The 16,424-nt window shown below is 37.2% G+C and overlaps 2 protein-coding genes across 2 annotated transcripts in view; one reads left to right on the top strand and one right to left on the bottom strand.

Moving 5' to 3' along the window:
• The window catches only part of ncor1 (nuclear receptor corepressor 1), a 104,256-nt gene extending 98,207 nt beyond the window's left edge, over positions 1 to 6,049 (bottom strand). Inside the window, exon 1 of the mRNA XM_016477050.1 lies at positions 5,741 to 6,049. The gene's annotated coding sequence lies outside the window, so the exon portion shown is untranslated. The remainder of the gene's footprint in view (positions 1 to 5,740) is intronic.
• Positions 6,050 to 6,427: 378 nt separating this feature from the next.
• The window catches only part of LOC107680910 (N-acetylglucosaminyl-phosphatidylinositol de-N-acetylase-like), a 27,300-nt gene continuing 17,303 nt past the window's right edge, over positions 6,428 to 16,424 (top strand). Inside the window, exons 1-2 of the mRNA XM_016476993.1 lie at positions 6,428 to 6,779; positions 7,043 to 7,142. Of these exons, the coding sequence (XP_016332479.1) occupies positions 6,446 to 6,779; positions 7,043 to 7,142 (434 nt within the window). The 5' untranslated portion in view covers positions 6,428 to 6,445. The remainder of the gene's footprint in view (positions 6,780 to 7,042; positions 7,143 to 16,424) is intronic.

The following is a 16,424-nucleotide window of genomic DNA, read 5'->3' as shown; positions in this document are numbered from 1 at the left end:
GGTACAATTTATTCGGTCTTTTTGATAATTTAATTTCGGTTGCCGAACATTCGGTGCATCCCTAAGTTGTTTTTTAATGATTTTTAGGCTAAAAAAAATTTCACATACTTCACAACTCAAGGAACCATACCAAATTTCAGTACTTAACAATAGCAGTAAAATTTCACAGCACCTCTATTTCACAACCTCTATGACTGATTTTCTTCTGTGGAACACATAAGATGATTTTTGGGAGAACAGTTTTTGACTTGCACTGTATGGACATTTCTCAAAATATCTTCTTTTATGGTCCACAGAAGAACGAAAGTCATACAGGTTTGGAACAACATGAGAGCGAGTAGCATTTTCATTTTTGAGTGAACCTTTAAATATTAATGTAAACATTAAAACAATGTCATCTAGTTCTCAATTATTTCTCAAGTAAACACTGCTTCAAGACCTTTGCCAAGTAATTATTAGCATTAGCATATTACGAGAGTATGCAGTAGACTGACTGAATGACACAGAAACAAACGGATGGCTCATTTTCATGCATTTTCTGTTAAACCCTAAATGCAATCTAAGGGTGACATGGATATGTGCACAGCATTTGCTGACTCAGTGCTGTTTCTCGATGTAATGTCTTGAGATAGCACACCCGTTTACCTTATTGCTCAGTGCCAGTGCTATCTGCGACTGGACAGCAGCCACCTCTCCTGATACACGACACACACCAGCAAAATGCAACAACAGAAGATGCTACAGTAAACCACAGAAGCCTTTGGAAGCACAATCCACAAGTTTTCCATTATCATGGAAAACCTGTAAACCCAATAACAGCTGGGCTAATCCAACTTCTGTTCCTCTATTCAAGTCACGCATTGCAAGTAATGCAAGTCATGCATTAACATCAGAGCAAACGCTGAACCATACATGTGCATGTATTACCATTTCGTTTAACTATTAGCTAGAATGCATTTTTTGTATATCCTCAAAATAAATATTTAGTGCATTTCACGAAGACCTTTTCATATCAGGTCAAAAGGTCAAGAGCAGTTATTTGCCTTTTAGAGATCACGGGTAATGCATCTATACACAATCCAGACCTCTGTCCCATCTACCAACATGTGAGTCTGTTTGCATATCCAAATCAGTCAGCAGGAATCTCCATGACTGGAGCGGGCCGACTGGTCCTCCGTTCAGAGTGTGCGTGGATGGGATTTTCCATACACACTTCCAAATGCTTATCTGTCAGAGCCTGAGCAAGAACACGGCCTAATCAGGAGGAGATACAGCAGAAATATTGTGTGATATGTCCACGCTTCACTTTTATACCTTTTTGTCATTCTTTCATCAACATGCACCTCCATCTTATTGCTTCCATTCATGCCATTAATATAACTTTATGTCATCACTTCCCCACAAAATATGTCTCAGGCTAAATCAAAAGCTATGCACAAAGTGAATAGCACTAAACTAGCACTGAGGCAGAGTTCACCAAAAACTAAAACGTCATTTATTAATTAAACCTGACGATAAAACTAGTGATCGACCGATATTGATTTTTTTATAACCGATACTGATACCAATTATTTGCATGTTTATGTGCCCGATAACCGATATGCAGAACCGATATTGATTTACTGTTATAAAGTAAATAAATGACTGAGTGAAGTAAGAACATACTTCACTTTGGTTTTTCCTCTTTTCAGTCATCTTTTTTTTTTTTTAAAGTGTTGAAAATTAGCAGTCATTCATGTTAAAATTAATCGTCATACTACAACAATAAAAAAAAATCTTATTTATAAAAAGCATCAACAGCAACAACACTAATATTGACAATAAGAAAAATAAATGTCTAATGTACGGAGATAATAAATAATTAATTTCCATAGAGTTGTATTTATTTAGATGTTTATTAGCGAAATATTGGTTATATAGTAAATGTTAATACAATTTAGGGTATTTTAAACAAGTGAATCTTGTTAAAAGTTACATCCGGTGGCCGTGCTGGGGCATTTCCTGAGCATCAACCCGGTGAGTAAACAGCAATATGAAAGCGGCTTCACGAGTCTAATGATGAGCAAATATACAACAGAGAGAGAATTCAATTCAGCGCTTTTATTTCCAACATGCGCTCATTTATGGCTGTATTATTTAACTCATGCAAAGTTACGTCTTTATTGGGAGAGGATCTTGACGGATTATCTACGGGACTCCGACTTCACGATACTAACGATGAGCAGGCAACAGAGAGAGAATTCAATTCAGCGCTTTTATTTCCAACATGCGCTCATTTATGGCTGTATTATTTAACTCATGCAAAGTTACGTCTTTATTGGGACAGGACTTGACAGATTATTTTACATGACTCCGTGAGTTGGTCTCTATTTCTTAGAGCCAAGCTGCATAAACTACATATCAGGCATTTATGTAATGCATCTAATTTGTGCATAAATGGCTGTTATGTTAAATAAAGTTTACTAACTACAGCAAATCAAGTACCTGCACCATGCCGTCGTTGTTGTCTCGTCTCCCCTCAGATGCGCTGCAACGGCGATCCTGCGTGCAATTCTCAAAACACCCACAAGATGGCGGCATTTATCGGTGAATCCAATATTACAAACCGATATCCGATTACGGTAAAATGCTTAAATATCGGGAAAAATATCGGTAAATCGATATATCGGTCGATCTCTAGATGAAACACTGGGCAAAAGCTAAATATTCAGCACAAGAGAGCAGACAGAAAGCATGACACTCCCACATCCTGCAAAATCCAGGATTTGTCAGAAACATCTGTCACACTGATATCATTTGGCCCCATCAACACCACTACATGGACATGATGTGTCAAGCAAAGACAAAACTCTTTTAAAAAAAAAAAAAATTCTGAAAGATCCACATTCATTTGCGCTGGAGAAGCTTACTGTATAAACTTAACTTTAAAAATGATCTGAGATCAGTTTGGATGGTCAAGATTACATTAGGGAAGAGGAGGATCAACATAGATCAGAATTAAATGGCAAACTCTCCCAGAGGGAGTCTCTCTACTGGCTTATCTTAAAGGGATAGTTCACCGAAAAGTTAAACTTCAATCACAAAACTTACTTTCTTCAGCAGAACATCTCAGTGTCTCAGTGTTTTTTCCTCCATACAATTAAAAGCTAATGCTGTCCAATATTCTTCAAAATATCTTCTCTTACATTCCACAGAAGAAAGAAAGGCATACAAGTTTAGAACAACATGAAGGTGAGCTAAATGATGACAGCACTTTTGAATGAACTATCCCCTTTAAATGGGTCATAAGATGGAGAACCAAAATGTTCTTGATATTTACACATATAAGAGGTTACTCAATAAAAACATACTGCAAGCTTCAAAACTCAAAATTAACTCAAGTTAAAATATGAATTATTCTTTTTTTACCCTTCTGAAACACCCGGATTTGAAATCAGGAGAACAGTGACATCATGATTCTCCTCTCCAATTAAAATGTGTCAATGGTCTTTTCTTGAAGGAAAAAAAACTGTGTATTGGAGGCAGATATGAAGGTCTGGACCGGAAAATCCAGCTATGACATTTTTTAATGAAAAATTAAGAGGTTGCATTTAAAAAAAATAAGAAACAAAAAGAAACATATGCATGTATGAATCATTCACAATAAGATCATTAATATGCATCTAGAAAATATATAGGGTGAATTTGCATTTCCTGCCGACTTTAACACATTTCTTGGTATCTATGTGTCTCGTACAGATTTGGAGTCCTTGAACATCTCTACAAACAACACTTAAACCACAATAGCCTTCACAGGCACTGCTCTGCAACAAAACAAAACACCAAGTGTAGCCTTGTCATTTGAACATGATAATCAGTTAACTGATAATCAGATTATTTAAAACAACAATTTTATCATGACGGATGAGTGAGAGGATATTTAAAAGTCACAATAGGAATGAAACCCCTCCAAAACTCAGAGTCAACATGGCAGCTTGCCTCGGAGTATTTTCCAGTGCTTGCTTGCTCACTAGCATTACTGTGCCACGCTTGGCCACAGACACGGCAGCACAACAGTTACACATCCTGTGTTCCACTCCACTGTCCCTCAGCCAGCACATTAGCCAACGCTTATAAAAACCAACTGCAATGAGAAATGGGTTGACAATACATTTCCGCGCTGAATGATTCTGTGCGCGTGATGTACGCGCTACTGTCTGTAGCCTATGTGTGTGTGTTACAGTGCAGCAGCACATTAGATTAGAACGGTGATTAACTTACCTGTACAATAAGCCGTTTAAAATGTGCATTCTCCCGTTCAATTTCGAGCATCCAGTAATATAATTACACATGTCTTGTGGAGCGCTTTCAGAGTATGCATTTATTTGTCATTTGAACTGTTTGGAAACGGAGCGTAAATGTGGAAGTCCTTCAAAGATTTCTTATCCTGTTGCGCCCTCTATAGGACCAGCGACTAGTCGACGTCAAGCTTAAAGCGTCATGGCAGGGCATTGAAGTCGACTAGTCGATGCAACCCCTAGTATATAGTGTACAAGTATATAGTTTTTCACTTTTTATATTTGTTAATTCAATACTGCTAAATACACCTACTGTACCTGAAAAATAAAGCACTGTTTGTTTTATTCGTATTATGTTTATTTGTAATGTGTATCTTTGTTCTTATTTTTTTTAATAACAAAGTTACAATAATGACAAAGATTTTCATCTTCGCCCATTTTGGCCTAAATATCTACCATTCTTTTTGTAATTTATACATTTGTTACCTTGAAAGGCTTTGTTTTAAAAAACGGGAAATTAGTTTGGCTGTACTGCTCAGACAACTTGCAAAATAGTAAAACCAACATGACAAAGAATCGTGATATTTCTGAAAAAAAAACGTGATATGATATTTTTGCCATATTGCCCACCCCTACTAACTAGTCATGAGGGGTTGGTGGTTGGAACTAAAATGCTGGAAGGTATTTTCCCTTTAATATATGTGTTCTATTATGAACCCACTTTGAGAGCAAACAAATTGAGTGCTTATGCATTAAGTGTGTATAGGGGTGCTAAACTGAAAGGGGAAGAAGGGCAATATATGAATATTTAGATATATGTGTATTAAAAATTTTGTCTAACAGATACTTTCTTCCAAGCATGCCATGTGTCATCAGCATGTGTGATCTTTAAGGTTGATAATGTTGCAAAGAACGGTCATTAGTTGTTAAACATATATAGGTGCACAAGTCCAAACTTTATGTAATTTCCAGGCAGCAAAACTGACACATACATGGAGCAGGTTTCACATTCAGCACTCTGTTATTCTCGTTTCAAGCATGAATTTACAGACCGTTTAGTGTTTTACATGCAAGAACAGGATACCACATGTATGAGAAGTAGCAGCTCATGTGTTATTTGAAAGAGCAGACTTTATTAGTGATGATTTTCTGTAAACTCCAGGCTATGGTATAAACTCACATTAATGGCGTTAGCCAGGAAGCTACTGTTAGATCATACGAGGAAAACTATTTAACCGGAAACCACATACATAACATAAATGCCTCGGCTACACAGAGATCAACCAAATCAACTGCAAAAGAGAGCATCTGATTCTAAGGTTAGCTGTTCGCCGTTAGCTGAATGTTTCACCTTTGCATTCAAACCCGCGTCGCCATCTTGAACATAAGCGCTCAGTTCTCACTAGCCTGCGCGTAATTCACCACAAAGCGGCCAAAATATTCACATTAAATAATACACTCACCTCATGTCCTTAGAGACACCCCAATAAGCGCTGAAAGGCGAGTCTGTGCGGTAATGGAATTCGTCGGCAGTGAAACTGCGCGAGCACTCACACACAAACACAGGCTAGTTATTTGTCCTCACTGAGTCGTGGATATAAATTCAAGTCGCTTTCTATATGATTCTGCGCCAGAAATTAATATGCGTCACAAGTGTACCGGGTTCTTCTTATTGAATGCCCGGTGGCTTGCATTTTGCGCAGCTCTGGTGCACCTGAGGAGACGAAGCGAAAGAGTTTTTCTCAAGCAAACAGGATGAAACGGTGTGACTTTCAAACTCTCCCCACAGGCGCCCTTCACCCCACCCAAACCTCAGTCTCCTTATATTACTGTTATGCCAGAATTACAGGAAAGAGATGTTTTATTCAAAATCGTCTTTTAGAAAAGACCCGATTCCCGTATTAATAATTGTTTTACATATGCTTCCGCCTTTGAAATTATTCCAACTAAGATATTCGTTAAAGATCATTTCATCAATTCTGTCATGCAGTTGTGCCTTTTTTGGCACATCAAAATTATATGCGGTATGTAGATTGGAAATATAAATAATATTAAAGTTTTCTACAATAACAGTTTTTTTTTCCTGTAAACAATTCGCTCTGCAGGTCTATAGGAACCATTGGTCAGGAAAAGATGTTCCACACGGACTCTTTCATGGCGCGGTCGAGATGTTCGTTATCGTTACCATCATATTTGTCTTTGTGGCTTACACTATTTCTATTAAGTTTGTGTATTACAGATACAGTCAATTATGGCCACACTTACGGAATAAAATATCCACTCCTTTATACACCGCTGGAAACGCGAGTTTTTGTCCAACTCACGAGAGGTCCAGCGCGCTCTTACGGAACTCAGGAGAAGCCAAGCCGCGCGTTACAGCCAGCGAGACTCGAGCTCTGTTAGTCACTGCACATCCAGATGATGAATGCATGTTCTTTGCACCTACAGTCTTAAAACTTGTTGAATCACAAGCAGCTGTTTATTTGTTATGTTTGTCGACAGGTAGGTTTACTAGTCCGAAAATAAACTCATAACCGTAACCATAACCTGAATCGTTTTTCAGTTGTAATGAAAATTCTTGGTTATTTATATAAAAAAGAGAAAATGTTTACCTTGATCTTGCAAATATATGTTGTTTAATAATGCAATTTGTACAAATACTGTATGTGCTGAACTGATTAAATAAAAGAAATTTGAACTTCTGAAGTGTTTGGGATGCTTGAATAAAATAAAAGAGACACTTAAAATGTTTTTGCAATGCTCAGGCAATTACAACAGTCAAGGACTACAGCGCAAAAGGGAACTGCTTGAGAGCTGTGCAGTTCTAGGAATCCCATCTGACCATGTCACCATCATAGATTACAAGTAAGGGCAGCACACACAGTTTTCACCTTAAAATGTAAAAGCCTGTCATCATTTACTCCAAACCTGTTCACTATCATTGAATGGGGGGGAATGAATGTCGACTAAAACTGTACCTAAAATTCTGCCTAAGTGAAATTTTTTTTGTGCCACAGAAGAAATTAATATGAAAGAAATTCATAAGTTTGAAACAACATGAGGGTGAGTTTTTTTAAAAAATATAAAATTTCAACGTCTTCCTCAGAAATCATCTGAAAAACTTTTAAAATGGAAATCCAGATAATTATGCCACTATCCTAGGTTTTGCCCATTTGTCAGTAAGAATTTTTTAACCCAATAAAATTAAATTTTCTCACTTCTTCTTTTATATATTTTAATATGTACAGGTCAGAATAAGCATGTTGTTTGAATTTTTACATAACTATAAGTTTTACATTGAATGACAATGGAATAGGGCTGTCGCGATTCGTCGATTTTATGCGACTATTCGATTTTTAAAAACCCTCGACTTCATTTTGCTCCGTCGACTAACCGGCAAAATGCCGGAAGTGGCGCATTTCACAGACGAGAATGTATAAAACACATTATTAGTCTGTTTTCCAAGGCTGCATGATATACTAAACCCATTTAAAATAATTAAGCATAATTGTGAATTCACAAACGCTATGATTTAAATAATTATATGCAATGCAGTTCTAATACAGTATATGCGCTTTAATTATTTGCATGCGTGTAGGTTAAGGACGTGCGTCACACAGCGGCTCCGTTCACAGTAGTTCCACAGGAACTGTTATTATTTACATGTGTGGAGCGTCTCAAACTCCATCTCTGCATGTTGTTGTGAGTTTGGGTTTATTATAACGTTCATCTGGGAACGCAACATGCGCCATTTCATCAGATTTGTGAGGTAAACCATTTATAAATCTACGCAAACACAGGAGAATACATCGCGGTTTCAAAATAAAAGCTCAAACCCTCACTCTCAGTTTACACGTTTTGATGTCCACATATTCATTCAATTACAGTGGCTATAGCATTTCTGTCCTAAAGAAATAGCCAAATATTAAAGATTAAGTGGACATTTGAATGAAATGGTGCTTGGTAAATTTAGATCGATAGAGATCGCACAGTAATGTGTAAAAACAATGGTCAGGCCGTTGGCGCCCTCTGCAGGCCTTTGTTGTAATGCGTAATGTACATTAGCTCTATTGTTTATAATACATTATGTATTTTTATATTTTGTTTAATAAAACCATATGATTTCTTGCTTTTGATACTTTATTTGAACTAATTATTATTGCCTCATTGCTATTATATATGTATTTTAAGTAATTTTAAAGGCTATTGTTCACTTACATCTATTTTTATTACCACAAAAATTCATTATTAATACCGCACGCATTATGATAGACCTATAGAAAAAAATATTTGAATCTTTTTCTTTTCTAAGAATGGCTTAACTTGAAGTGCTGTAAAAAAAAAATTGGAAAAAAAAATATTATTTTAAGGTACTTTATGATATGTTGCCATACGGCAACAGCATACTATAGTGGATCTAACTTAGAATAAGTGTAAGCTTACTTATAATTAATATTTTTCCTCAGAAATGTTGTTTGTGTTGATTCAATTGGTGCTATTATAAGCTTTAACACAATACTTACAGTATAATTGACACCTTATACATACTTTCCAACAACTTGTGCTTTTATTTATTCCATTCTTTTTTGCTGAATAATGATTTATAATTTTTGAATTGCATTACATTTTTCATGAATATTATTTAAATTGCAAATGTATACGGTTAAAACAAATATATACTGTATATCATCATGTATCATAAAACATTGACATAAAACCAAAAACATTGCAGTTCATGAAAATTCAGCATTACACAATCTTACACAATCTTATGAGAGGAAGACTATGAACATGAGACTATGAACATGACTCATAACAGTGATGTTTCCGATTTTTTTGTAGAAGTGACACGGACTGGTCCTTGTTTGTTACTGACGTTTTAGTTTGCTTAACTACTGACAAGAGACGGCAGTCTGTCAGAAATCTCACCACAGAAAAAAAACTACATGTCATGTGACTTAACCAAAGCACATCACTGGCTAAACTAAGGTCTTCTCTTTCCAACAAAAAGAAGAAAAAAACAACCAAGATTGTTCTCTTAAAGAGACAGTGGCAAGGAAATGAACACAACGAGTATGTTGCCATATGGCCACACCATGCGGTAGAGGGTTAAACATCTTTCCATCCTTATGCAGTAGCACGTCTTTGATTGGTCCATTACGTATTATGATGCAAAGCCATTATGTGACAGATTCACAGGTTTTCTCCCACAATGCAGTTGCTTCTAATAAATGAACATGATAAAAAAAACTCACTTGATGAGTAAGATGCACAGCCCTACCAAGACTGTTCTTAAGAATATTTCCATTAAGATAATAAAGACAATACATCAGCTACCAACACTGACAATAAGCCCTACTCTATTTTCATTAGTCCTTCGAAAATAAACGTTCAGGTCCAGTGCGGCCTTCCCCCCAACGCTTTAGCCGCAGTGAGGACACCCATTAAGTGTGTACCATGCTGGGTCTGGCCCCTCCTCTTCTCCCCTGGCTGCCCTGTGAGCAAACAGTGGCAGGCCTACAAATGAAACACCCCCACTCTTGTCACAACAGAGGCACAGACAGCTCAAGCTGATGTATGGGTGCTCGCTCTGTCACCGGAGGACATAAATGACCAGGCTGGGAGACTAAAGTGGGTAGTCCTCCACCCCCCTGAGAACTCTATGCTGACACGGCCTGAAAAAAGAGTCCATACGGCAGGATTGCCTAAAATAGTCAATGTGATTCCACAATATCAGTTTGATGATGTTATGAGCTCCTTCACATCTGTGTGGTGTTATCTTAGTCACGGTTGAATTTTCAGTGTTTTCCTGAATCATCAGCTGTTTTTCTCATTCACTCTAATAACTGTCAGCTATATTACAGATTTCCAAAATACAGGCCGCCTGAAAAAGTTTTCTTGCTACCCACATATTCCATCATTGCTTAACTGTGCCAGAGTCTGGCTGAGCTACAGATTGGCAGCAGTAGTCTTAAAGAAACACATATCAGAAATATGTAGTTTATGTGTAATATAAAGTTTGGGGTCAGTAAGATTCTTAATGTTTTTTTAAATTTGATTTCTATTTCATATAAATGGTGTTGTTTTGAATTTTATTCTTCAAAGAATGCTGGAAAAAAATGTATCATAGTTTCCACAAAAATATTAAGGAGCACAACTGTTTTCAACATTGATTATAGTAATAAATGTATCTTGAGCATTAAATCAGCATATTAGAATGATTTCTGAAGGATCATGTGACACTGAAGACTGGACTGATGGCTAAATATATTAAAATAGAAAACAGTTGTCATAACATTTCACAATATTACTATTTTTACTGTAAATAAACACAGCTTTGGTGAACATGAGTCTTCTTTCAAAAACATAATTCTTAACAACCCTAAACTTTGAATTTGTGAAGTGCTGAATGCCAGTTGTCCCGTCCATGGTTCAGTAGACATACACATAAGGATAATAGTGATCTTGACTTAAAAAAAAAAAAAAAACATGGGCTTATCAGTGCTGTATTTTGCAGTGTTTTGCAACAAGGGACCTGGATAGATGAGTTTTGCGGGCATTCCCAGTAAAAGTATCATGGTCATGTGTTCCTTACATCCTCAGTGCCATGAGGTTAGTAAGGCAGATGCTTTTATCCAAAGCAACCTACAGGTTTCTTATTCCAAGGACAACCTAAAGTTAAGTGCCTTGCTGAAAGCCACAATGTTAATGGGCTCAGAAGAAAACGGCAGACTTTTCTGTGGTGATTTTAGGGAAAAATCTGCAGGCAAAAGTGAGTTAAATGGAGCTGTGAGTACATTTTGCATCCAAATATTTAGTAAACACACGATGTGTAGAACATATGGCAGATGTTCTAGTTCTGCTGAAATCTGTAGTTCTTTCTGTAGATGTCTTGACATACAGGGCCTGGCGATGGCTTGTTCGGAGCCCTGCTATGACCTACGAGCACAATTTAGCAGACACAACTTTTTCTAAAATTTTAGACATAAAAGGAAGATTTGAGATGGGTCTGTAATTTGCCACCACCACCACACGTTTATATGTCTGTATTTTCGGTAACTGGCATTAGCCATCATTGGATGTTTTTATGTGACTCAGATGTTGTAATATCACCTGAAGTTCTGCCAGGCAATGTGCTGTCATTGCATTTATGCAAACCAGCTGTGTGTGTGTGTGGGAGAGATCATTTTAGACATTATTAAAAAATGTTGTCTCTTCACAGCATACTTCTACTGCTAACACCTTCTTTCAGAATGTTGAAGCATTTTCAGTCATTTCATTTTTTTGTGCTGAGTAAACTCAATCCTTTTTCATTCCCAAAGACCTAAATCCACATTTGGAAAAAATGTAGTTAGGAAGTAATCCTTCAGCATTTCAGATACCACATGGATTTGGATTTTAGCTTGCTGCTGGACTGAAAAAGTAATTTTCTTAAATGTTTAGATGTTTTACTTGAAAACAATGTTCTTTAATCTAACAAAGTTTAGTGTGGTTTATGAAATTAATTAATAAAAAATTAATTTAATGGAACGGACTCTAGGCACAATCTCTATTGGCTCTGACAGGACAAAGCAATGTTGATATGATCCACCTTTACGCTAAAGGTATTTTACGCTTTTGGAACTCACTACTTGTAAATTATGTATATATATATATATATATATATATATATATATATATAGGCCTATACTATATTACAATATAACATAATTTGTTGTGATCAACAGTTATTAAAAATACGACAGAATGAGATTGTTACTACCACAGTTTCCTCTGGGGGAATACTATACTCTGGAAGCTTGCATAGCAAAGATGCAAAGAAATGTAGCAGTGACCAAGCTTAGAATATATTATTTTTGGAAAGCAATTTTATTTTTCTTACTGTAGTTTTAAAAACCTGACAAAAGATTAGTTTGAACACTTAATAACTTGCTTCTAAAAAAATGTATGTTGTTTCACACATTTTTTTTCTATCTGCTATAGTAAAAGTCCATCCCAGTTAAAATGTCCATTTAGAAATGGGTTTTTGGTTATTGTAAAAGATTTTAAAAGTAGGACAGGCAGGATGATAATAAACTCCAGACAGTTTATACTCGTAGTCTTTAGCTGGTCCAGATCCTCTGGAAATTATTGCAAGCTTCTTGCTGAAAAAGCATATGAAGGAATTTTAGATGGGGGGGGGATGTTTCAAATGAAGCCATTTGCTTCAATGGTTTTTTGTTAAATGACATAAGCCAGAGTTTTCCTGTCCACCCAGGGAACGGCAAGCAAAAATATGATGTATGTGTCACAAATTCAAGTTCTCCCAAAAGAATTTGCATAGTCATGGTAATATGTTTTCCAGGCTGTTTTCCAAGTGCTGTGACCCACCCTGCCTGCAGCTCTTCCCTGCATGAATCCGTTCCTTTAGAAAAGTGCACTCTAATCTTCCTTCTTGCCGTTGGTCTTATCGTGCTTAAACGCTGCAGAGCCTCCGAGGTCCCAAACACCATCGCCTGGCTGAAACCTCTCCACATTTAGAGTTTGTTAGTTCTTGGAAGCATGGAAAAACTAAAGCATAATGGACCGGCTAGCTGTCCCCTGAGTATGTGTGTGACTGATTGTTTCAGAGATTATACTTTTACTTGGGCTGGCATCTAAGTGTTCCCAAATTTAACGAGACAATATTTCCTGGCTTGTTGTATGATCGGACACTGAGATACGCCCTTGTTTTGACCTCTTTGGACACGGCTGTTAAAATTACCTCTATTTGGGTCATTCAGCTCTAACATATGATGTTACATGCAAACCCTGTGTGTGTGTGTGTGTGTGTGTGTGTACAAACCCTTTGTGTAACTGCAGGGTCAATGACCAGTCGTCTTGTTTTAGACTGCTCTAGTGGCGATACGCGGAACCAGGGTGTGTTCTGAGAAGCCTGGGAGTGTTTGTGTGTGTATTGACTAGGTCATAAGTATCATGTAAACTCAGACACCCACCTGGAACTTTCATAATCAGCTGGCAAGACACCCGATCCGCCTGTATCTCTCTCTCTCTATTGCTTGCCCTAGCTTTATTTTTTAACCTAATGTACACACAGAATAAACTTTGATCCTTTCTGATTCGCTCTATCTTTTCCTCGCTCACCTTTCCCACCATATCTCAGTCTTCTTTCCTCAGGAGCTGACACTGTAATCTTTATGATCCTTTCCTCTAGTCATTCACAAGCACGTACACAAACACGCAAGGGTTTAATCTCACCTCGCATTTGGCAAAAAAACAGATCACGAATGACAATAATAAGTACAGCATAAATCGCTTCACTCTTAAATACTCTACTGGAGGTCATTCTAATCTGTTTTTCTATTTTATCTACAGTATGTTACAGAATTGGCTGGAGATTCCAACCAAAGCATAGTTAACTGACAACTGCAGTGAACTGATAATGCATAAATCTGAAAGATGAGCTTCTGGGTCTTGTGTTTGCATAGCATGACCTCAGCAGACTGTGGTAATCTCTAGCTTTCATGTGCACGTTTAAGCTTTTGTGTGTGTGTGTGTGTGTGTGTGTTTTTGAGCGTCAGAGTCCAGGCAGGGTCACCTGGGCTCTGAGCTGGTTCAGGAAAGGTCGCTGTGTAGTGATCAGGATTGGTGTGCATGCAGTGATCCTATTCATTCCCTGCTGTCAGCAGCACTGACCGCTGTTGTACAGAGAGTTCTGAACACACACACATAAACACTCAACTGAGTAGACGAAGGTTACATAAGTGCGCAATTTTAGATGGGGGGGGGATGTTTCAAATGAAGCCATTTGCTTCAATGGTTTTTTGTTAAATGACATAAGCCAGAGTTTTCCTGTCCACCCAGGGAGGGCGTCAGAGTCCAGGCAGGGTCACCTGGGCTCTGAGCTGGTTCAGGAAAGGTCGCTGTGTAGTGATCAGGATTGGTGTGCATGCAGTGATCCTATTCATTCCCTGCTGTCAGCAGCACTGACCGCTGTTGTACAGAGAGTTCTGAACACACACACATAAACACTCAACTGAGTAGACGAAGGTTACATAAGTGCGCATAGTTGGAGTGACAAAGTCTTGTGGACTTTAGTCTCTGTCTCAGACAGCATGGCCACAGACTGCTCACTCACTCATGTACATTGTATGCAGAACTGGAAAAAACTAGTTGAAGTCCTTAGTTTATCAGTCCACCAGGAAACAAAGTTGTTTTTGCGAGGTGCTTGGTCTAGTCGCTGGATTTTCAAAGTTACAAAGAGATATTTTTCCATTTAAAATAATTCTTCCATTTAAAACAATTACTGTTCTTTTGGACTTGCTATTCACCAAACATTTCTACAAAAAAAAGCAGCGCTTAATAATAATAAATGTTATGAGTGAAATGTTTCTCATCATAATAGATTGATTTCTGAAGGATCATGATACTCAAGACTGGATTAATGGAAACTGAAAATCCAGCTTTGTCGTCACAGGAATAAATTACATATGAAAACAATAGTGTGTTTTTAATACAGTTTTGGTCAATATTAGGTATTTATCTGCATATTTTATATTATTATAATATTAATTATTTGTTTATACCTATTTCTGCCTATTATTATATTTGTTTTGTTGTCTAGTTATCTAGTGATAACAGGAACATTTTGAGTTTCTTTCATCTCATAATGAACAGTTATCCATAATTCATTACATAACATTGATTTGGCATTAACTAATCTGTTGAGTTTTCTTTCTTTTTTTTTGTCATTTAGACCAAATACAACTGATTTTAGTATCAGCTTATCAATATCAGCTAGAATTTTAATTTCGGTGCATCCCTACCCTAAACGTGAATAAAACAAACAGGTTGGACATTGTACGTGTTGATCAGACAGTCTCTTCCTGTTTAAGATGGTGTTTTTTTTTTAGCCAGAATTAGCTGCAGAGTGGATCAGACTTTATGCCAACTCTCAAATGTCTGAAATGTGAGACTATGTAGACCTCATGAACTTGTGGTTATCATCTCTAATTATATCTGCATAGACTTGTTTGCTTGCAATTTGAAGTTGTGTTTCTGATTCATTGAATTGTAACGATATGCACAGCATATGTGAGTGTGCGTGATATCCATTTCATTTTACACTCTGATTGTAAAGTTTTGTTGTAGCTTAACTTATGCCATCTTAGAGTGTGTCCTTGTGGGCTCTGAATGGGTCGTGTGACCCTCTTCTCAGAGCTGCTTTGCTCTCTCCAGTGCTCAGCTGCACTGACCGCCTACACTCTGACTGAGGCAATGCATCATGGGAGTGCTTTTGTGATAAGAGCACATCTGAACACGCTCCACTGAACTTGTACTTAGTCGACCCCCGCACTCTTTTTCTCTCTTTTTCTGTATTATTCAATGAGGCAGACAGATGTACTCTCCGTATGTCTGAGCACAGACCACACAGTCCACCTGTCTGGCAGGGTGACATCAGGTTGAGTGCCTGTCCTCCTTTTACTTCCTCTGACAGTTCTCTCTCTCTCTGTCTCTATCATGTGTTGAGAGCTTTCCGTGGGTGTTAGTTTAGTTTTTGTAAGATTATCCTGCATGTTTTCCTTGAACTTGGCGGACATAAGTACGGTTTCTCAAGAAAGAGTTCTTGCATTTTCACAGATGCTGTCTTAAGGTTGGACTGTTTTCAACAACAAATATTTTTTTCTCATTTTATTTCAAATCAAATGTAATAATTCAATAACTAAATGTGAATTTAAAGAAATGTACTACTAAAGAAAGTTACTATTATTAATATAGTATAGTATAGCAGTCCATTTCCAATAAATAGAAGAAAAAACATGCTAATGGTAATAATATGTTAATAAAATAATCATAATTCTGACAAAAAGTATATGATAAAAAGTTGCAATGAATAGATATTAAAGGGATAGTTCACCCAAAAAACAAGTCGTCAAATAAAGCGTGCGCATTCATAATAAAACGTGCTTCACACGGCTATGGGGGGTGAATAAAGGCCTTCTGTGGTGAATCCATGCGTTTTTGTAAGAAAAATATCCATATATCAAACGTAATACACACTTTTATATCACTTCCGCCAACTGTCATACGCGGAAGTCGTTCCGGCGGATGTCGTAGCACGTCGGCGTTGCGTGAGCAGTGACGAACGCGGAGGGACAACAAAACAAA

Source organism: Sinocyclocheilus anshuiensis, unplaced genomic scaffold (genome assembly GCF_001515605.1).
Source record: "Sinocyclocheilus anshuiensis isolate Anshui unplaced genomic scaffold, SAMN03320099.WGS_v1.1 scaffold697, whole genome shotgun sequence".
Taxonomy (NCBI): domain Eukaryota; kingdom Metazoa; phylum Chordata; class Actinopteri; order Cypriniformes; family Cyprinidae; genus Sinocyclocheilus; species Sinocyclocheilus anshuiensis.
The sequence above is the reverse complement of the archived record's forward strand: the minus strand, read 5'-3'. Positions and strand labels throughout refer to the sequence as shown.